Source organism: Cherax quadricarinatus, chromosome 1 (assembly GCF_038502225.1).
Source record: "Cherax quadricarinatus isolate ZL_2023a chromosome 1, ASM3850222v1, whole genome shotgun sequence".
Lineage (NCBI taxonomy): Eukaryota > Metazoa > Arthropoda > Malacostraca > Decapoda > Parastacidae > Cherax > Cherax quadricarinatus.
In genome coordinates, this window is record NC_091292.1 from 1,310,115 (window position 1) to 1,332,914 (window position 22,800).

General features: G+C 41.4%; 1 protein-coding gene across 1 annotated transcript in view; it reads right to left on the reverse strand.

Annotated features, from left to right (window-relative positions):
* Window positions 1-22,800, reverse strand: part of LOC128686654 (cyclin-dependent kinase 2) — a gene marked incomplete in the record, with an annotated part of 42,151 nt that overhangs the window by 3,025 nt on the left and 16,326 nt on the right. The window contains 1 exon segment of the mRNA XM_070099423.1: window positions 10,184-10,322. Coding sequence (XP_069955524.1) covers window positions 10,184-10,322 — 139 coding nt within the window.

Below are 22,800 nucleotides of genomic sequence, written 5' to 3' on the forward strand. Positions count from 1 at the left end.
ATCTGGTGGATTGATGGGATGGGAGGAGGGAGTGTGTGTGGATGGTCTTAGTGTTTAGAAGGGGAATCCCCTTCCATTAGGACTTGAGGTAGCAAGTCCTTTTCTGGGGTTACTTCTTTTAATGCCACTAGGACCAGATATGCCACAACATATCTGTCCATAGAGGCCTGTACCTCTTGTTCCTTTATGACTTTCCTAAAGTGTTTCACAACATTGTCAGTGTAATAGTCACCAGCACGGCTTGCAATAGCTGTGTCAGGGTGATTTTTATCAAAAAAGGTTTGCACTTTAAGCCACATTGCACACATTTCCTTAATCTTTGAAGTAGGCAACTTCTTCAATTTCTGTCTCCCCTCCTCCGAAGCAGTTTTCTCAGGTCTGGCTACTTGCTATTGAAAATGATCTAGCAGCTCATCAGTAGTTAGTTCTTCATTGTCATCCTCCACACTAACCTCACCAATATGAGCACTAGTTCCAGGCATTTTTTTTCCTGTTCACCTGGGTGTTAGTCAACTGTTGTGGGTCGCATCCTGGGGGACAAGATTAAGGACCCCAATGGAAATAAGTTACAGTCCTCAATGATGCACCGACTTTCTTGGGTTATCCTGGGTGGCTAACCCTCTGGGGTTAATCGTTTCTCGGTAACTGTTTCACGTTAAGCCATACCAACAACACACACTCCACATCGAGTAATACAGCTGACCGAGGTGCAGCAGCAGCAGCAGCAGCTGACCGAGGTGCAGCAGCAGCAGCTGACCGAGGTGCAGCAGCAGCAGCTGACCGAGGTGCAGCAGCAGCAGCTGACCGAGGTGCAGCAGCAGCAGCTGACTGAGGTGCAGCAGCAGCAGCTGACCGAAGTGCAGCAGCAGCAGCTGACCGAAGTGCAGCAGCAGCTGACCGAGGTGCAGCAGCAGCAGCTGACCAAGGTGCAGCAGCAGCAGCTGACCAAGGTGCAGCAGCAGCAGCTGACCGAGGTGCAGCAGCAGCAGCAGCTGACCGAGGTGCAGCAGCAGCAGCAGCTGACCGAGGTGCAGCAGCAGCAGCAGCTGACCGAGGTGCAGCAGCAGCAGCAGCTGACCGAGGTGCAGCAGCAGCAGCAGCAGCTGACCGAGGTGCAGCAGCAGCAGCAGCAGCTGACCGAGGTGCAGCAGCAGCAGCTGACCGAGGTGCAGCAGCAGCAGCTGACCGAGGTGCAGCAGCAGCAGCAGCTGACCGAGGTGCAGCAGCAGCAGCAGCTGACCGAGGTGCAGCAGCAGCAGCAGCTGACCGAGGTGCAGCAGCAGCAGCAGCTGACCGAGGTGCAGCAGCAGCAGCAGCTGACCGAGGTGCAGCAGCAGCAGCAGCAGCTGACCGAGGTGCAGCAGCAGCAGCAGCAGCTGACCGAGGTGCAGCAGCAGCAGCTGACCGAGGTGCAGCAGCAGCAGCAGCTGACCGAGGTGCAGCAGCAGCAGCAGCAGCAGCTGACCGAGGTGCAGCAGCAGCAGCAGCAGCTGACCGAGGTGCAGCAGCAGCAGCTGACCGAGGTGCAGCAGCAGCAGCTGACCGAGGTGCAGCAGCAGCAGCTGACCGAGGTGCAGCAGCAGCAGCTGACCGAGGTGCAGCAGCAGCAGCTGACCGAGGTGCAGCAGCAGCAGCAGCTGACCGAGGTGCAGCAGCAGCAGCAGCAGCTGACCGAGGTGCAGCAGCAGCAGCAGCTGACCGAGGTGCAGCAGCAGCAGCAGCAGCTGACCGAGGTGCAGCAGCATCAGCAGCTGACCGAGGTGCAGCAGCATCAGCAGCTGACCGAGGTGCAGCAGCAGCAGACCGAGGTGCAGCAGCAGCAGCAGCAGCTGACCGAGGTGCAGCAGCAGCAGCTGACCGAGGTGCAGCAGCAGCAGCAGCAGCTGACCGAGGTGCAGCAGCAGCAGCAGCTGACCGAGGTGCAGCAGCATCAGCAGCTGACCGAGGTGCAGCAGCAGCAGCAGCAGCTGACCGAGGTGCAGCAGCAGCAGCAGCAGCTGACCGAGGTGCAGCAGCAGCAGCAGCTGACCGAGGTGCAGCAGCAGCAGCAGCAGCTGACCGAGGTGCAGCAGCAGCAGCAGCTGACCGAGGTGCAGCAGCAGCAGCAGCTGACCGAGGTGCAGCAGCAGCAGCAGCTGACTGTGGTATGATAGTATTTCTCACCCCTTTTTACCACAGGGTTGGCACCAGAAGCTTTCTTGGGGCCCATGGTCACTTATTTTGCAGGTGAAATCACTAAAAATGGGGTGATAGTATGAAATGTTCCGACTGCATGCTTGGATGTGACTGCGGAGGCTGGCTTGTAAACACTGCCACCCACGGAACAAGTGAGGCTGGCTCAGGCCACACGTGGACGCGTCTCGGACGAATCGCGTTGAGCGAGTTTTTTAGTGCTAGGCGAGGCAAAAAATTTACGTTAAAATGTATCGCTAGGCGGATTTAACGTAATGTGATGCCATCGTTAGGCGAGGGTCCACTGTACATGTATATACGACGGTATATGCGCTCTGGTAGTGTGCCATATGCTATTCCAAGGGAAAGGAATACATCTTGGAGTACATCCTGTGGCTGTACAACAGGAACACATAGTGAAAATGAAGATGATAGTGTTGCAATTGGGATGGAAAATGTGCATGGTGGTAGTGGTGGTGCCAGCCGTGAGGCACCAGCAGTGGGCCATGCTGCCACCCATGCCACTGACTCAGCTGATCTACAACAAAGGCCACCATCCCCTACCCACCCAGCACACCAGCCTCCACAACCACCTGTCAATATCCAGTACCCACCAGCAGACTGCACCTGGGATTGGCAGGAAGCTGACAATTTTGTTCCCAATCCTCATAACTTTGATGAAACTCAAAGTGGAATACGGCCATCTTGTACACTTGGGAACAATGTCACTGAACTGGAATGTTTCGAGTTATTCTTTGCTGAACCCCTGATGGGAATTATTGTCAGGGAAAGCAACAGATACTTCGAGTACACCATGGCAAACACCAAACTCACGCAATACACCAGTGGAAGGAGACAACTGTGGCTGAGATGCATCTTTTCTTTGCCACAATAATGCTTATGCCACGTGTATAAGCAGTGTCAAATCATACTGTTCAACAGACTGCCTGATTGCAACCCCAGGTTTCAGTGATATAATGCGAGTGAATCTATTTGTGCTATTACATATGCTTCACTTCTCAGACAAAACCAGACCTGACAAATGACAGGTTATATAAGATTAGGAATGTGTTTGTGTATTTGAAAGAGAAATTCAATATGTATTTTTATCCCTTCAGGAAGCTTGTTATTGAGTCTGATTCTGTTCAAAGGAAGACTCATTCAAGCAGTATATACCAAGCAAGAGGAAACGCTTTGGTATAGTTATTTATGCTTTGTGACTGCTACAGTGGTCTTGTATTGGATGTTATTGTGTACACTGGAAGTTATACATGGCAAAATACCAGTTAGTTATTGGACATCTCTGGTGATGTGGGAACAATGATGGAACCATATCTTGGTAAGGGGCATATATTATATACTGATAACTGGTACACAAGCCCCTCACTCAGTGATTTTTTTGCTAGTGAACATGACAGATGTGTGTGGCACAGTGCGTGCAAATCGTAAGCATATGCCCAGGTTTGATGCTGGCACTCGTAGAGGTGAGGTGCAGGCGTTTGCTACCAATGACATCATGGCATTTCGGTGGCATGACAAACAAGATGTCGCACTGTTGTCATCGTTCACCCTAACGAAATGACAAACACTGGCAGGCAGAATAGAGAGACCAATGAACCCATTCTAAAACTTGCAGCTGTGACTGATTACACCAATATGCACTCAGTGGACAAATGTGACATTCAGATTGGGTTTGCTGATTGTGTTCGCAAGAGTTATAAGTGGTACATAAAACTCTTTTTCCATCTTCTGGACATTTCCATGTTCAATGCTTTTAATATGTACAAGATGAGGACCAGAAACAAACCACCACATGGCGAATTTTGTTCATCTATTGTCAGACAAATAGTATTCAAGTACCAAGGAACAACACCTGCAATAAAAAACCGCCCACATAATTATCAACAACTGCCTTCTCGTCTGAAGCATGGTGATCACTTCCTAATAAAACTGCCTGCTGCTGCTTTCAAGATAAAGGCTCAGAAGAGGTGTTACGTCTGTGCACTTACAAAAAAACGGCCACAACGCAGACACTCGTTTTATGTGTGAGGAGTGTAAAACACCACTGTGCATGATGCCATGTTTCAGAGACTTCCACAGGCTGCAGAACTTCTAGAAACATGTCCTGTGACTGTATGTGTATATAAAATATAGAAAAATAGTAATAAACAACATTTTATATCGTTCGTTTCCGTAAACAAGTTTTGTAAACATTATAGTGACAACAGTGTTTGTGCAGTTATTGTGTAGTAAAGAAAGATAAAAAAAAATTACAAAATAGTGCTCATATTGGTCTCACAGGCCATAAAAGTTACTTGAAAAAAAAAATAATAGAAAAAAAGTAGAAAAAAAAGTAAATAGAAAATTACCAGGTGCCTGGTATTCAGGGATGATGCCACATGTGGCTCAATTTGTCAATTCATTGGAAAAAAAAAATTTGTCTAGCCTATAATGTTAAGAAAAAAAAAAAAACTTTCATAAGATTTTTTTTTTTTTAATTTTTTGACCCTGAGAACAAGTCTGGGAGAGGGCCTGTCGACCCTAAAAGGGTTAAAAAAAAAAATTAGGGTCAGTACTTACCGAGATATGAGGCTGCTCACCTGACGGCAACATCGAGTCCTGCAGCTGAGGAAGTGTTGCCGATGTACCATTTTTTTCTCATTTCTATATTATTTTATATAATTTTTATATTCTGATAATGACAATTTATTGTAGTTCTTGGCATTCATAACAAATTTTTGTTCTGACACTAATATTCAGTACTAAAATTGTACTCATATTGTCACAAACACTGACAGGTGAACATTTACACCTGCCTTGGTCATTTACTATTGTCTAGGAATTTTTTTTTTTTTCAACAAGTCAGCCGTCTCCCACCGAGGCAGGGTGACCCAAAAAGAAAATGCTTTCATCATTCAACACTTTCATCTCACCCACACAATCACTTTTTGCAGAGTTACCCAGAATACAACAGTTTAGAAGTATATACAGTATGTATAAAAATACACAATATATCCCTCCAAACCCCTCCTTTAGAGTGCAGGCATTGTACTTCCCATTTCCAGGATTCAAGTCCGGTTATATAAAATAACTGGTTTCCCTGAATCCCTTCACTAAATATTACTCTGCTCACACTCCAACAGCTCGTCAGGTCCCAAATACCATTTGTCTCCATTCACTCCTATCTAACACCCTCACGCACGCTTGCTGGAAGTCCAAACCCCTCGCCCACAACACCACCATTACCCCCTCCCTCCAGCCTTTTCGAGGACGACCCCTACCCCGCCTTCCTTCCCCGACAGATTTATACGCTCTCCATGTCATTCTACTTTGATCCATTCTCTCTAATGACCAAACCACCTCAACAAACCCTCTTTAGCCCTGTGACTAATACTTTTATTAACTCCACACCCTCTCCTAATTTCCACACTCCGAATTTTCTGCATAATATTTACACCACACATTGCCCTTAGACAGGACATCTCCACTGCTTCCAACCGCCTCCTCGCTGCAGCATTTACAACCCAAGCTTCACACCCATAAGTGTGTTGGTACTATTATACTTTCATACATTCCCTTCTTTGCCTCCATAGATAACATTTTTTGCCTCCACATATACCTCAATGCACCACTCACCTTTTTTCCCCTCATCAATTCTATGATTAACCTCATCCTTCATAAATCCATCCATTGACTTATTACATCGTCTTCACATCTCTACTGTTCCTGCCTACTTTCTCTATTCGACTGAAGAAGCCTACTGTGTAGGCGAAACATTTCGGAATAAAGTTGTCTAACTGTTGCATATGTGTCTTACCTAACAACCTGTCGGTATTGTATACCATTTTGATGTTCACATAAATCCATCCGCTGACACATCAACTCCCAAATATCTGAAAACATTAACTTCTTCCATACTTCTCCCCAATCTGATATCCAATTTTTCTTTATCTAAATCATTTGATACCCTCATCACTTTACTCTTTTCTATGTTCACTTTCAACTTTCTACCTTTACACACACTCCCAAATTCGTCCACTAACCTTTGCAATTTTTCTTTAGAATCTCCCATAAGCACAGTATCATCAGCAAAAAGTAACTGTCACTTCCCATTTTGTATTTAATTCCCCATAATTTAATCCCACCCCTCTCCCAAACACTAGCATTTACTTCTTTTACAACCTCGTCTATAAATATATTAAACAACCATGGTGACACAACACATCCCTGTCTAAGACCTACTTTTACCGGGAAATAGTCTCCCTCTCCTACACACCCTAACCTGAGCCTCACTATCCTCATAAAAACTCTTTACAGCATTTAGTAACTTACCACCTATTCCATATATATCGTAGGGGTTCTTAAATGGAGATATCGAGGGTTGACGGTAGACACACTTGTTGGATGGTAACGATATATATTGTCAGACTGTGATGATGAGAAATGGAGCCCAGCCTCTGCCTGTCCTAGCCTGTGTCAAAACGCCGACTGAGGCCGAGGCAGAGGTACGAACGTACACATGCGCATCCCGTGACGTCACACAAAGTCACAGGCCTAAAAGGGATCTCCTATCTAAAGCACATGGATGATACTATATGCTATGCTATATAACACAGGGATCAGGAACTATGCTGACATATACGTACATACTTGCAACATCTGCCACATTGCTTCCCTATGCACTATCATATGCCTTTTCTAAATCCATAAATGCAATAAAAACTTCCCTACCTTCATCTAAATACTGCTCGCACATATGCTCCAATGTAAACACTTGATCAACACATCCCCTACCCACTCTAAAACCTCCTTGCTCATCCGCAATTCTACATTCTGTCTTACCTCTAATTCTTTCAATAATAACCCTACCGTACACTTTTTCTGGTATACTCAGTAAACTTTTAAGTGTCTAGGAATATATACAAATATTTATAGGTCCCACGAGATACACGAGAGTGTAGAAGAAGGAGGAGAAAGAAGAAGAAAGTACAGTGGACCCCCGGTTAACGATTTTAATCCGTGCAAGAGGGCTCATCGTTATGCGAAATAATCGTTATGCGAATGAATTTTCCCCATAAGAAATAATGGAAATCAAATTAATCCGTGCAAGACGCCCAAAAGTATGAAAAAAATTTTTTTTACCACATGAAATGTTAATTTTAATACACACAAACTGAAAAAGGCATGCACAATTAAATGACACTTACTTTTATTGAAGATCTGGTGATGATTGATGGGATGGGAGGAGGGGAGAGCATTATCTTCTTACTGTTTAGAAGGGGAATCCCCTTCCATTACGACTTGAGGTAGCAAGTCCTTTTCCGGGGTTACTTCCCTTCTTCTTTTAATGCCACTAGGACCAGCTTGAGAGTCACTGGACCTCTGTCGCACAACAAATCTGTCCATAGAGCTCTGTACCTCCCGTTCCTTTACGATTTGTCTAAAATGGGCCACAACATTGTCATTGAAATAGTCACCAGCACGGCTTGCAACAGCTGTGTCAGGGTGATTTTCATCTATAAAGGTTTGCAGTTCAACCCACTGTGCACACATTTCCTTAATCTTTGAAGTAGGCACAATGGATTCCACAACTGGCATAGGCTTCTCAGGGTTAGCCCCAAACCCTTCAAAATCTTTCTTAATTTCCATACTAATTCTCACCCTTTTTACCACAGGGTTGGCACTAGAAGCTTTCTTGGGGCCCATGGTCACTTATTTTCCAGAAACAGCACCGAAAACACTGTAATAATACGAAATATTCCGAGTGTATGCTTGGATGTTACCGCGGAGGCTGGCTGGTAAACAATGGGACGGCCGGCACATGTGAGGCTGGCTGAGGGCACATTGGACGCGTCTCGGACGAAAATCGGTAAGCGGGTTTTTAATCGGTATGCGCGGCAAAAATTTTGCGATAAAAGTAATCGGTATGCGGAAAAATCGCTATGTGATGCCATCGTTATGCGGGGGTCCACTGTATAACTATTTGTGTGTACCTGAGACATTAAAAGACAGACAGACAGATAGACAAGACCCTAAACTTGGGGTTAACATCACTTTTCTCTTAAAAGGGGTGTTAATATGACATTACATCAGTGAATCCTTGGTGTTTGCCACACTGTTTGCTCTAGCTGGCACTCCCACAGCATTAAGTGGTCCCAGATTTTTTTAATATGGTGCACACCAATTGTTAAGACCCATTCTATGCTGACCAGGCATCTCAAGCCAATTGTGCCAAATCTGGAGGCAGGAAAATTAAAACATACGTTTGGGGCACTAGCGGTAAAAATGTATATATACGTTTGGACCATTTAGGGATTAATGGTGATAAAATATTAAAGCAACAGCTACAGAAAGGGCTTTGGTTGTTTTAAAAAAGATGGTCATGAAGCTGCCATTAAAATTATTCACAACCCATGTTAAACCAAATTAAATTAGTATAATGAAAAATAAATGCTAGGCCTGTATAAATCATACAACACTAATACCTAAACTATAATATGCAACAGTTGTAGTGTCATCCCCTGAAAAAACTACATAGACAAGCTAGAAAGACCAAAGGCAAGCTACATAACTAGCTGTACATAATGAATACCCTAGATTTATATCAATACCTATAATCATAAATGCATTCTCACCAAATTGAGCTAAAAAACATTGTATTTTCATTATCCATTTTCCCCACTTCTGAACCCTCAAGTCTCCAAAGGTAACACTAAGGCAAGGGATTTAATTTATAAACTGTAATTACTTACAGCAAATTACATCAATAGTACTATCGCATTTTGAAAGGAGGAACAGAAAAATACTATTAACAAATCTATGATCAGGACCTATCATACCTTGTTCTTGAGTCAATCTCTCAATAAGCTAGGCAAATTTCAAATAAAAGAATGCTCATTTGTTGCTTTAAAAGATATCTGTTGCATGTAAAGTGGCCATTGGGTGACAATTTTTTTTTTTAAGCGATTAAGATATTGTAAAGAGATGCAGGGAATGAGGCATTCCCTTCCTCCTTAGTTTCAAATGAATAATAGGGCACTTTTTGTTGGGAGTTAACCCTTAAAAAAGGGTAAAACATATTTAAACTGGCTATCGAGAAACTGCATGACATTTTAGTTATAAATAAGGAAGTTAAAATTAAAGGTCTCTTGTAGGGAAGAAAAAAAAAAAAGTCATCCCCTACAAGAGATCATGAGCAAACATGGCATCAGGATACCATTTTTGGGAAAAACACCTATTTTAATAAAACTTAGACAACAGTACTAGTAATGCCAGTGGCAATATATATACGTGTATGTATGTATATATATATATATACATACAAGTATATACACACACGTATGTTATGATAATACGTACTAAATAAAACTAATGCATAAAATGTGCAAAACATGTGGATCCTCTCCCAAGTGATGTTGGTCAATGCTCAAGGAATGCCACACATAATGTAAGAATAAGTTTTTAACCTTTAGTGTTGGTAGTTTAATAACTGGGGAGGGGGAATTATATATATATATTTTTTTTCAACAAGTCGGCCGTCTCCCACCGAGGCAGGGTGACCCCAAAAAATTAAGAAAATCCCCAAAAAGAAAATACTTTCATCATCATTCAACACTTTCACCACACTCGCACATTATCACTGCTTTTGCAGAGGTGCTCAGAATACAACAGTTATACAACAGAATACAATGTATATGCTTCTAAACTGTTGTATTCTGAGGGGAATTATATATATTATTATAATGGTCAACAACAGAGTTGACAAGGATTTCCCAACCAGCTTAAACCCTGCCTTCACCATACATCAAGACAGGGAATGTTCCCTTCCCTTATTACCACAAGGCTCACCATTAAAGTTGTGAATTTTAAACAATATTGAGGACTTTTTGAAATTGAAAAGACTGCTCTTGCTTCATAATTTTTCTAAAATTTATTTTATATACACCTGTTTGGAAAAGTATATATGTCCCAAGTTCTCTGTGAAGCAACCTTTGTAATCCAGATGTCTCACCTGATTAAGATATTCAAAGACCATGTAGAGTTTGCGATCACCATAAACCACATCAAGAAGACGTACAATGTTTTCATGATCAAGTTCCTTCAAAAGGGAAATTTCCCGTAGAGCTGTACTTGGTACTCCATCCGCCTCACTGTTAACAAATGCCAATTACTGACCATGCATTATTAACCCAAATAAGCACAATACTAAATTTGCAACTACAAAATTATTAATAACTAATAATGCAATAGTACTGTACATAAATTAAATAGCTTGTCTTAAAAATTTCCAGCATCCTATTCACAGGAATTACTAAAACAAAACTGAGCTTTCAAATATTTGCAATTGTTGAGTGCCAACTGAAGGCACCATTGCAACATACACTTGTCAAGAACAAGACTTAAATATTAGCAAAAACACTGATGAACTTAACCACCCTATTGATACAGTCTTTTCCATCAAGTGTGGACAACCTTGATAAAATACTTTCAAAGGCTTTGAGTGTAATATCAGTTACAGTGGACCTAATGAAGCTGTTACATTATATACTATTGTACTCTTCAAGAAAACCTTATATGCACACCCATTAAAACAAAAAGGTTAAAATCCTCCAGCATCCAATAAAATGCTAAATCATGTAAAAATTCCCATAAAATGACAACAAGGTCTCTACAAGACATCCCCACATACTTTCATAGTAAGCAGTACATACCTTGCTATAAGTACAGTAATCACTATAAGTACAATAATTTTACAGCACACCACTGAATGCCTGCTGAACCTGTCTCGTATCATATAGCCATTTTCAAATTATCACTTTACCATATTTAATTCTTTATTTTATAGTTAGTGAAGCAGCTCTACTCTTCTAGGAATGGTAATTACATCACAACTTGCAGTATTTCACACAACAATAAGATGACACCCTACAGTAAGAGTTCAGAAAAAAAAAACAGTACATAAGGAAAGAGGAGGAATTTCCTTATTTAATATTAACCCTTTGACTGTCGCGGCCGTATAAATACGTTTTACGAGGTGCCGTGTTTGACATATATATACTCATAAATTCTAGCGGCTTCAAATCAAGCAGGAGAAAGCTGGTAGGCCAACATGTGAGAGAATGGGTCTGTGTGGTCAGTGTGCACCATATAAAAAAAATCCTGGAGCACGCAGTGCATAATGAGAAAAAAAAAACTCAGACCGTTTTTTTTTAATTAAAATGCCGACTTTGTGGTCTATTTTCGTATTGTATTTATGGTTGTATTCTCGTTTTCTTGGTCTCATTTGATAGAATGGAAAACATATTACAGAAATAGAGGTGTTTTTGATTGATTTTACTATAAAAAGAACCTAGAAATGGAGCTCAAAGTAGGGGAAATGTTTGATTTTTGCCAATGTTCAAAAGTAAACAAATGATGACATTGTCCAATAAATGTCCAACTAGCCATTCTAATATGCAGTCATGAATGGGTTGATGTTATTTATACAGTTATTACAGCATTGCAGTAGTCTGCATAATAGTAAGTCTAATATTTTTTGTTTGAATAAAAATTCAAAATAGAAAGCAAGAGTAATATCAGAGGGGCCTGGAGACGTGACTGATGAACAAAGAAAACGTTATTTTAGAGCCTGGAATGTCTGCATTGTTCATTCTGGACCTTATTTTGAAATTGTCATATTTTTTAGTTTTCGTGAAATTGGCCAAATTGCAAATTTCTGACCACATTATTAGGTAGTTGAAATCAGTAAATGGGCAGTTTCTTGTACTCAATCGATAGAAAAAATGAAGTTCTAAAGAAATAGCTATGAGTTTGGGCGACTGGAACAATGGAATTAGCCGAAAATAGGGCTCAAAGTGGGCGAAATCGCCGATTTGTAAACAGCGCCGAGGTCGCTAACTTCGCGAGAGCATAATTCCGTCAGTTTTCCATCAAATTTCGTTTTTTTGGTGTCATTACAATCGGGAAAAGATTCTCTATCATTTCATAAGAAAAAATATCTTTTTTTTTTTTAAATTTTTCGACACCAGGAGACACCTCAGGATTGGGGGTTGCGACAGTCAAAGGGTTAAAACCAAATTCTAGGATACTTTTACCCATTATCCAGTTCTTGAGATTATTCCAGTGGCTTGGTCTCAAACTGGGCCTCAAATTTTACAGGGGTGAGAACCAAGTGCAAAAAACAACACAAGAAAGCATAGGTAAACAGTGTGCTGAATGCAATGTAATTTGTAAGATTTACCTGTTATTATTCAGGAGACTAATTAAAGACCAGCAATCTTGATAGTGCAACACTTTGGAGGTGCAAGGTACCTCTACAGCCAGTCTGGTTCAGAAATTTTTTTTATTACAATCATAACTAAGCGCTAAACCCACAAGGGTCATACAGCACAGCAGGGTAGGGCGTGCTTAAGGTTTAATATGCGTGATCAGAGACTAGTTAGTTGTAGAGTATAACGGAGGCAGAATTAGTAAGGGCAGTGAGAAGTGTGTAATAAATCTATTGCTACCCAGGTCAACGGAGGAGTCTGTCAAAGGTAGGGCTGTCAGCGAGGAGGAAGTGACAAGCAGTGACATCGGAGGTAAATTCTGCATGCCTCCTGATAGACAGCACAACAACAGAATACACTAAACTGAAATTGGAACCTGACAATTCTCAGAGTGGTACTGGGCGCCTCTCCATGAGATGCCCACGAGTGAGATGCACGTGCCCGATGCACAGACAGGAAAGCGTACTCTCTCAACCACGACATCAAGAAGACCAGAATTAGCTCAAGCCAATGTTGTTGCCAACGGTTGTGAAGGTGGCTAGAGATTACAGCAACACAGTCTGAGAATGGAATACCCCTACATGAAATGTGGAAGTCATATCCTCCTCCGCACCCAAGAGGGCCTTCAGTGCGGTTGGTAGTGCAGATGCAGTTGGAACCCATGCCCTACCCTACCCTACCCTGCCCTGCCCTTTACACTAGCACCAACTAAGCCGCCCTCCAGGACTCCAGAGGGTGGATCGGAACATCCCCAGATGATCCAGCAAACGCCACCACCGAGGGTCTCAACGGAATGAGATGGACACCACAACCCTTTACCCAACACCTAGGCTAGAATTTCTTGAACCTCCTGAAGAGGTTCAGGAAAATAAAAAATTATTATTTTCTGATAAAATTCTACAAAAAATTAAACATTCAATACAGACAACAGGATTGCACTTGAGAAAATACAAAATACCAGTATAATAGGAGTGCAGAATAATGCACTCCTTCAATATGATATGCCCATGCAATGGTCTTTATCAAGTCACTAACAGATAAACCTGGCTGTGCTTGTCAATGTGCTCACCCAGCTTCCTGATTTAGCAAAGCCCACTGTGTGGGCAACATGTCATCAATGAAGTATTACATTATACTACAGTACTGCATTTGCATCTGCCATAGGATCCTGCTAATGAAACCAAGATTAAGACAAAACTGAAGAGGAAGCAACTGACCCCAAGATACATAAGAATGAGGACCCAACCTACACACACTGGCCTAAATATACCAACACCTACAACTTAAGGTTTTCCACATTTTTCCAAAAAACAATTTCTTCAACTATTACAATCAAAACAGTGTTAAACCAGAAGGGTCATACATTTTCTGCTAACTGGAGGAAGCAAATGTATGACCAGGATTATTTTTTCACAATATTCTTAATGCATTATTTTACGGTTCAACAGACTGATTTCAGTTTGTTTATTTTTATTATCTACCTTTCAGTGATTATGTGTGAGTGAGGTGAAAGTGTTGAATGATGAAAGTATTTTCTTTTTGGGGATTTTTTTTTTTCTATCTTTTTGGGTTACCCTGCCTCGGTGGGAGACGGCCGACTTGTTGAAACAAAAAAATACATGTATATTTCTATATTATCAATATTTTTTTAAATGCAAAAGTGAATTATCTTGAACAATCTATGTAAATTCAGTTAGTCTTATTATCATGCAGATAATTACAACATTGATTTTAGCACCTGGTGACAAAAAAAAAAAATAATTCTTTCAATATTTATGAAACTTGTAGGGTAGCATACTAGTAAAGATTTCATATTTGGCAAATTAGGGTCAGCATGTCCAGTGCACTCTTAACAGGCTTTGTTTTATTGAACCAGAAGAGATTAAATAATTCTTCTGTAAACACTTTTCTTTGTTCTTCGCAGCCCAATGGAAGGCTATTTACATCAGCTTCAAGTACATATGTGGTGTCATCGATAAAAACTTCCCACATACATATTTCAGTACAGCATTATCTATTAAAGGTATGCACTGTACTGGCACCTAATGGTTCCAAGAAACACAGACCTGCAGGCTGTTTTCAGGCTCATTTAATATATTACAATACTTTGTCAGATCCTGTATAAGCTTTTAAAAGCTGCTAAGATAGAAAAGGGCTTCAAGAGTAATTTGCCAATATTTTAATTGGGGGGGGGGGGGGGGGGGTAAGAGTACTAAACTTATAGGTCAGAACACCTGGAGAATGGGATGCATTGATGTTTGACCCAAACAAGGGGAAGAAAAGCCTTGTTCCTTGGATCATAAGCCCTTCACTAGCATTAAAGGAAAAAATCCAACATTCATCATGCCGACTGATGAATGAGGGTGACCGCTGATGAACTGGGAGCAAAGTCAGCATTTAAGAGATTTTGTTTCTCAATTGTACATTATTCATCCTGAATATCTCTTAGGTGTGTACTGTATTAATGTTGGTAAAATTACCTACAATATGTTAGGTAAAAGGACACAAGTACAACTAATGTGGCATTTTATTGTGGCAATGCTTCGCTCTCCATTAGCTTTATCAAGCCGTTGCCACAATCAATTGTCACATCAGTTGCACTTGTGTCCTTTTACCTAACGTAAGTATGTACAGTCCAAGTACCATAATACATTTCCAGAGACTGATTACACAATGTAAGCATCCCAAAACCTATAAGGCATTCAAAACTTTTACTAAGTTAATGATATGTAAATTAAAATACTGTACTGCTTTGCTTAGAGAGGAAAATGAGAAATAATTTTTTAACCCATTTATTTAACAGACAGCAGCAGCATTATTTAGCATACAGTAATGCATTTTCTTACTTTCCTAGCTACCAAAATTTCCTTAAATTAGAAAATTTTGTTAACCCTTTGACTGCCGCAAGCCCCTTTCTGAAAACGTCATTCTATGTCACAAAATTTTTGAAAGGAGAAAAAAAAAATTCTGATGAAATGATAAGAGAATTTTTTCCCGATGGTAATGACACCAAAAGTACGAAATTTGGTCGAAAACTCATGGAATTATGCTCCCACGAAGTTAGTGGTCTCAGTGACATATACGCATCGGCAATTTCGTCGACTTTGAGCCCTGATTTTGGCCAATTCTGTTGTTCCAGTTGACCAAACTCATAGCTATTTCTTTAGAACTCAATTTTTTCTATCAAATGAGTACAAGAAACCACCCATTTACCGATTTGAACTACCCAATAAAGTGGTCACAAATTGGCAATTTGGCCAACTTCACACAAATTAAAAATGATGCCAATTTCAAATTAGGGTACAGAATAAACAATGTAGACATTCTTGGCATTAAAATAACATATCCTCTGTTCATTAGTCATGTCTCTAGGCCCCTCTTATATTACTATTGCTTTCTATTTTGATTTTTTATTCATACAAAAAATACAAAATTTACTGTTATGCAGACTAGCATTATTGTAAAAATAGTATAAATAATATCAGACTCCTCAGTTGACATGTATTGGGTGTGTAGTGTGATTTGCTTACTCTTGAACATTGGTAAAACTCGAACATTTCCACTACTTTGAGCTCAATTTCAAGGTTGTTTTCACCGTGAAACTAATCAAAATCATCTATTTCTGCAATATGTTTTCCATTTTATCACACGAGACCATGAAAACGAGAATACAACAATAAATACTATACGAAAATACACCTCAAAGTCGGAGTTTTAATAATAATAAAAAAAAAGAGAGTCGGTTTTTTTTCTCATTATGCACTGCGTGCTGCAGTACTTTTTTCATGTGGTGCACACTGACCACACAGACCCATTCTCCCACATGATTTGAAGCCGCTAGAATTATTGAGTATATATATACATCCGAAACACTGGCTCCTAAGATTATATACGACTAAAACAGTCAAAGGGTTAAAAGAATCCTAGGGAAAGCAAATACCCAGTTACTGTACTTTTCACTACTATTGATACTACAAGCTGTATTAAAAAAATAAATTTAACCAAGCTTTTTAGACAAAGCAGATAATGGCAACCTAACAAGTTCACTTCACAATTAAGTTCCTAATTAGCCACTAGGTCTTATACTGTATTACATGCTGCTAGCACCACTAGTTTGGTTGATCAAGCCATAAGCCAGGTCTGACCCAAGACTAGATATTGGGGGCAATGTTCCCCTGAAACTAAGAGGCAGTTCTAACCAAAATGTTGAAACCTAACTTACACATACAGTACTGTACTATATATCCTCACTAATTACAATAAAATACTGTACAGTATTACATCATATCTGTCATTGGGTTGGCTAATAAATTACCCTACTGTGAGTAAGGAAATTAGGATACTGTATTCAAGACAGCCACAAACTAGTACAGTACGTTTCCTCTAATAATGTCCTGAACTGTACATAAGTGTCTTTTTCCACACAAAAATCTATGGATAACTAACCCCAAAGAGCAATTTTAGTAAAACAGTATAACACAAGAAAGCCATGTAGGCTGACATTTCCAGTGGGAGATCTTCAGCTGTCTTCTCCAGAACACTACCCAAAACAGCTAGCCATTAGGTGCACGTTTCCTAATAGGTGAACATTCAGCAGGTGCAAGAGACTTGTCATACAGCATGCCTATCATTTACGACCCTCTGTACTTGTAATCAAAGAATCTTTAACCAATTACTGTACCTCTGAATGCATACTTGCCTTTCCAAACTGTGTGACAACCATGTTTATATCAATTCTAGGGAGTGAGAGCATCAACATTTAATGTAAATACTGTACTGCACTTAAAGCTAAATTACATGTACACACTGTTTAATACCATGAGCAATTGAAAAGAAACAGTATACATAGGTATTTGTAGAACAGGTTCCAGACAAGAGTTCAGAAACTTTCGGGAACCCAGGGTTGTAAGTGGGTGGAGGGAGGGGAGGGGGAGGATATTCTACTGTCTCTCTGCATGTACCAAGACTGACCAGTCTTTTGTGAAGCTGAACAATGTTAGGTTTCAGTTAAAAACCTTTGGTACAAAATTATGTAAATGGAAAAAACTAGCAAGGGTACCAAAAAGGACATCCATACCTTCAATGAGGAAAACCATACAAATGCACTTAATATGATCTTTCTTAGGAAACAGACAATTCATTCAAACTGTCAAGATGATGTACTATATGATACACTCCACTGCATTAAAAATTAAGCAAGTGTTGCAGTGCTAATCCAGGTCATATGGGGGGAGGGGGGGAGAATAGTCACACATCACAAATAGATTTATTTATTTATTTACAATTTGAGCATACATACAGAGGTACAAAAAAATACAGATAAGAGCAGCATGCCAAAGCCACTTATACTATGCATAGCATTACGGGCTGGCTTAAAATTAACTAAGCAATGATGAAATCAGTGATAATACATTATTGTAAACAGATAACTATAAAGTACAAATGAGTATTACAAAGACAGGTCATATGGTTGCATGCATTGTTGTACATTCAGTCGTATGGAGTATTCTGTTAGGTAGTGTATTTAAAAAATAATAAAGTTAGATTGGGTTTTAGGTTTAACATTTATGTGATATAATTGTGAGAAACATTTAAGATATACAATTTATAAGGTTCAGTTATTCAGTATTTATTTGGTTTTGGGTGAGTAAGTGATCTTTGAGAAGATACTTGAATTTATAAACAGGTAGTTTTTTTTATATTTACAGGTAATTAATTCCAGATTTTAGGGCCTTTTATGTGCATTGAGTTTTTGCATAGTGTGAGATGGACACGAGGAACATCAAAGAGTGATCTGTGCCTTGTGTTATGGTCATGTGTTCTGTTGAGGTTGGTAAGGAGATGTTTGAGGGGAGGGTTAATATCAGAGTTAAGTGTTCTATATATGTAATAGGTGCAGTAATAAGTATGGATGTTTTGTATAGTGAGTAGGTTTAGTGTAATGAATATTGGTGGAGTGTACTGCCTGTAGTGAGAATTTATCATCATTCTAACTGCAGCCTTTTGTTGGGTAATTAGTGGTCTGAGATGGTTAATTGTTGTTGAGCCCCATGCACAAATTCCATAGGTGAGATAGGGGTAAATAAGAGTGATATAGGGCCAGGAGGGCTGACTGTGGAACATAGTACCGTATCTTCGATAGTATGCCTAGTCTTGGAAATTTTCTTAGAAATTTGTTGTATATGTGTATGAAATTTGAGTCTATTATCAAGGTGGATTCCTAAGAATTTTCCCTCTGTTAGCTTTGTGATAGGTGATCCGTTTATCATTATGTTAAGAGGGACATCTGTAGCTCTTAATTATTATAATCAAAAAGAAGCGCTAAGCCACAAGGGCTATACAGCGCTGCAGGGTAGGGAAGGAAGCATGGGTATTGGATGGCAGAAGGGAGGAGGGATGATCAGTAGGTTACAGAAAACAGCGGGGCAGGGGATAGTACGGGGGTAGAGGGTAGCAAGAGTTTGAAGTAGAAAGGGCTGAAGGTATCAGAATTTGTGAAGTAAGTCGGTTGTTCTCAAAAAGTCAATGAGAGTGTCTGGATGAAAGGTGGGTCCATCAGCGAGAAGGAAAGGTAGATTATTATTATTATAATCAAAAAGAAACACTAATCCACAAGGGCTATACAGCGCTGCAGGGTAGGGAAGGAAGCGAGGGTATTGGATGGCAGAAGGGAGGAGGGATGATCAGTAGGTTACAGAAAACAGCAGGGCAGGGGATAGTACGGGGGTAGAAGGTAGCAAGAGATTGAAGTAGAAAGGGCTGAAGGTATCAGAATTTGTGAAGTCAGTTGTCAAAAAGTCAATGAGAGAGTCCGGATGAAAGGTGGGTCCATCAGCGAGAAGGGAAGGTAAAGAGAGAGCAGCGGAGCGAAGACGACGACAGAGGTAAATTCTGCGTGCTTGTTGATAAAGTGGGCAGTCCAACAGAATGTGGCTGACTGATAATGGAGTTTGGCAATTCTCACAGAGAGGAGCAAGACGCCTCTCCATGAGATATCCATGAGTAAGACGAGTATGGCCAATGCGAAGACGGGAGAGAGTAGTCTCCCAACCTCGACACTGGTGATAAGAAGACGGCCAGTAACCTATACTCGGTTTAATAGATTGAAGTTTGTTGCCGAGCATAGTAGACAAACGTTGTTGCCAACGGGTGTGAAGTTGGGAAGATATTGCAGCAAAATAGTCCGTAAATGGAATACCTCTACATGAAACTGGTAGGTCATGTACTGCTGACCGCGCAGCAGTGTCTGCCTGTTCATTGCCCTGAACGTCAACATGACCAGGGACCCAACAAAAAACAATATCTTTATGCCTGGTAAAGATACGGAGTAGCCAAAGTTGGATACGGAGGACTAAGGGGTGAGGTGTATCAAATTTCTGTATAGCCTGTAAAGCACTATGGGAGTCTGAGACAACCACAAATGATGACACAGGCATAGATGCAATATGGATAAGTGCTGTAAGGATGGCATACAATTCAACAGTAAAAATACTAGCCGAAGATAGTAAATGCCCTTGTACGACGCTGTCCGGAAACACTGCTGCGAATCCTACGCCGTCAGAAGACTTAGAGCCATCTGTGTACACAGCAATGGCATGAGAATGAGAGTGAAAGTGGTCAAGAAAAAGAGCGGGAAGCGACCGTAGACAGTTGGGCTTTCGAGCAAGGGAGAGAGAAAGAACAGACTCGAACAGCTGGAACTTCCCAGGGGGGTAGGGAAAAGTGAGATGTTACATGTATATAGAAAGGTGGTAATTGAAGAGAAGACAAGAGCGAATGAAGGCGAAGAGAGAAGGGACGGAGTAAACAGGGGCGACAAACAAATAAAGAATGTCTACTAATATCAGTGACCATTCTATAAATGGAAGGATTGCGGAGATCATGAGAACGTACATAGTAGCGAAGGCAATGGGCATCACGGCGATCGGATAAGGATGGAACGTTCGCTTCTGCATAGAAGCTCTCGACAGGGGAAGAGCGAAAAGCACCAAGGCATAAACGTAATCCTTGGTGATGAATGGGGTTAAGGCTAGAGAGAGTAGCAGGAGCTGCCGCTGAATAGATCTGGTCACCATAATCAAGTTTCGATAAGATAAGGGTGGAATGTAGGCGAAGGAGGGTTCGACGATCAGCTCCCCATGAAAGATGAGCAAGGGTTTTAAGAAGGCTCAGCCGGCTGTGACAAGTTGCCTTCAGAGAGGTAATGTGAGGTTTCCAGGATAACCTACGATCAAAGAGTAGGCCCAGAAACTTGACTATCACGTTCAGGGATACGGAAGCCATAGAGGTACAAAGGATGATCGGAGATGACAGAGCGTCTAGTGAAAGTAATTTGGTGGGTTTTAGTGCTGGAAAATTTAAACCCACATGTGGTGGCCCAATTGGAAACACTGTCGACTGCATGCTGGAGAGAAACTGTAATAAGGTGACAGTCAGCGCCTGCACAGGCAATAGCGAAGTCATCAACATAGAGTGATGACCAAATATTTGATGGAAGACTAGAGGCCAAATCATTAATAGCAAGGAGAAAAAGTGTTGTGCTCAGAACACATCCCTGGGGGACACCTTCTGCTTGGATAAAGTCCGGGGAGAGCACATTATTAACCCGAACGCGGAAATGCCTGTTAGTTAAAAAGTTCTTAAGGAAGGATGGTAGATTGCCTCGAAGGCCTAAGGAGTGGGCTTGGGCTAAAATATTATACCTCCAAGTTGTGTCATATGCTTTCTCAAGGTCAAAAAATATGGCAATAACTGAGTGGTTATTCGCAAAGGCATTACGAACATACGTATCCAAGCGTAGTAAGTGGTCTATGGTAGAACGTCCCTTACGAAACCCATATTGACGAGTGGAGAGACTGTTGTGTGCCTCTAAATACCACACTAAACGTCTATTTACTAGGCGTTCCATCACTTTGCAAACTGCACTGGTAAGAGCAATGGGACGATAGTGGGAGGTTTCATGTCCCGTAGTGCCTGGTTTGCGGAAAGGGAGAACAATGGCGGATTTCCACAGCTGTGGAAGAACTCCTTGTGATCAAATAAGATTGTAAAGGCGTAATAGGACTGCAAGGGCTGACTGATGTAAATGTTGTAGCATACGAATATAAATGTCGTCGGGCCCAGCTGCCGATGATCGGCAAGCTGAGAGTGTTGCCTCCAGTTCTTGAAGTGTAAAAGGCACATTATACTGTTCTTCTCTGAGAGAAGAAAAGTCCAAGGGTGCTAACTCTCTGGCAGACTTTGAGGAAAGAAATGACGGGCATAGATGGAGTTCCTGAGAAATACGGACCAGATGATTGCCAATTTCATTGGCAACATCTAGTGGGTTTGCTATATCAACACCGGCAACCCGCAGAACAGGAGCCGGGTCAGGAGAATATTTACCACTCAGTCTTCGTACTTTTTTCCAGACTGCACTCATAGAGGAAGCAGAGGTGATGGTGGAGACAATCTCGCCAGCAAGTGCGTTTAGCGTCACGGATGACACGGTGAGCGATCACACGCTTCTGCTTAAAATCAAGAAGTCTCTGTGGATCTATTGTACCGGTACCTGCCCCATGCAGCGCATTTCAAACGTACTGCACGAGCACAAGCAGGAGACCACCAAGGCACGCACTTCTGAGAATGCCTGCCCGAAGTTTGGGGTATAGAATGAGAAGCTGCGGTTAAAACGGAGGACGAGAAGAGGTGTGTAAGCTCATCGATGGAGGATGAAGAAGGAACCTCTCTAAAAACAGTTAGGTGTGAGTAAAGGTTCCAATTTGCCTGATCAAATTGCCAGCGTGGGATGCGAAGAGGTGGTGAATATGAAGGGGAAGTAAGAATGATTGGGAAATGATCGCTGTCATGTAAGTCCGGAAGAACAGACCAAGTGAAGTCTAATGCGGCGGAGGAAGAGCAGACTGAGATCGATGCAAGAGAGAGTGTGAGTCCGAGGATCAAAATAGGTGGGAGTACCTGTATTTAAAACATGGAGGGGGTGGGTGGCAAGAAAAGCCTCTAACTGAATGCCACGGGAATCACAGTGAGACCCCCCCCCCAGAGGAAATGGTGGGCATTAAAATCACCAAGTAACAGAATCGGCGGTGGTAATGACAAAACAAGAAAGGCAATATCCGGAATAGATAATGCCCGAGAAGGAGAGAGATATAAAGAACAGAGCGTATACCACCTATGCAAGTGGATACGGGCTGCTGTGTAATGCAGCGAAGTACGAACAAATAGCTGATGGTATGGAATATCAGTGCGTAGAAGAAGGGCACTATCATTAAAGGTCCCATCAGGAAAAGGATCTGAAGAATACAATAAATTATAGCCTGAGATGGGAGAGATAACAGCAGAGTGTAATTTTGGTTCCTGT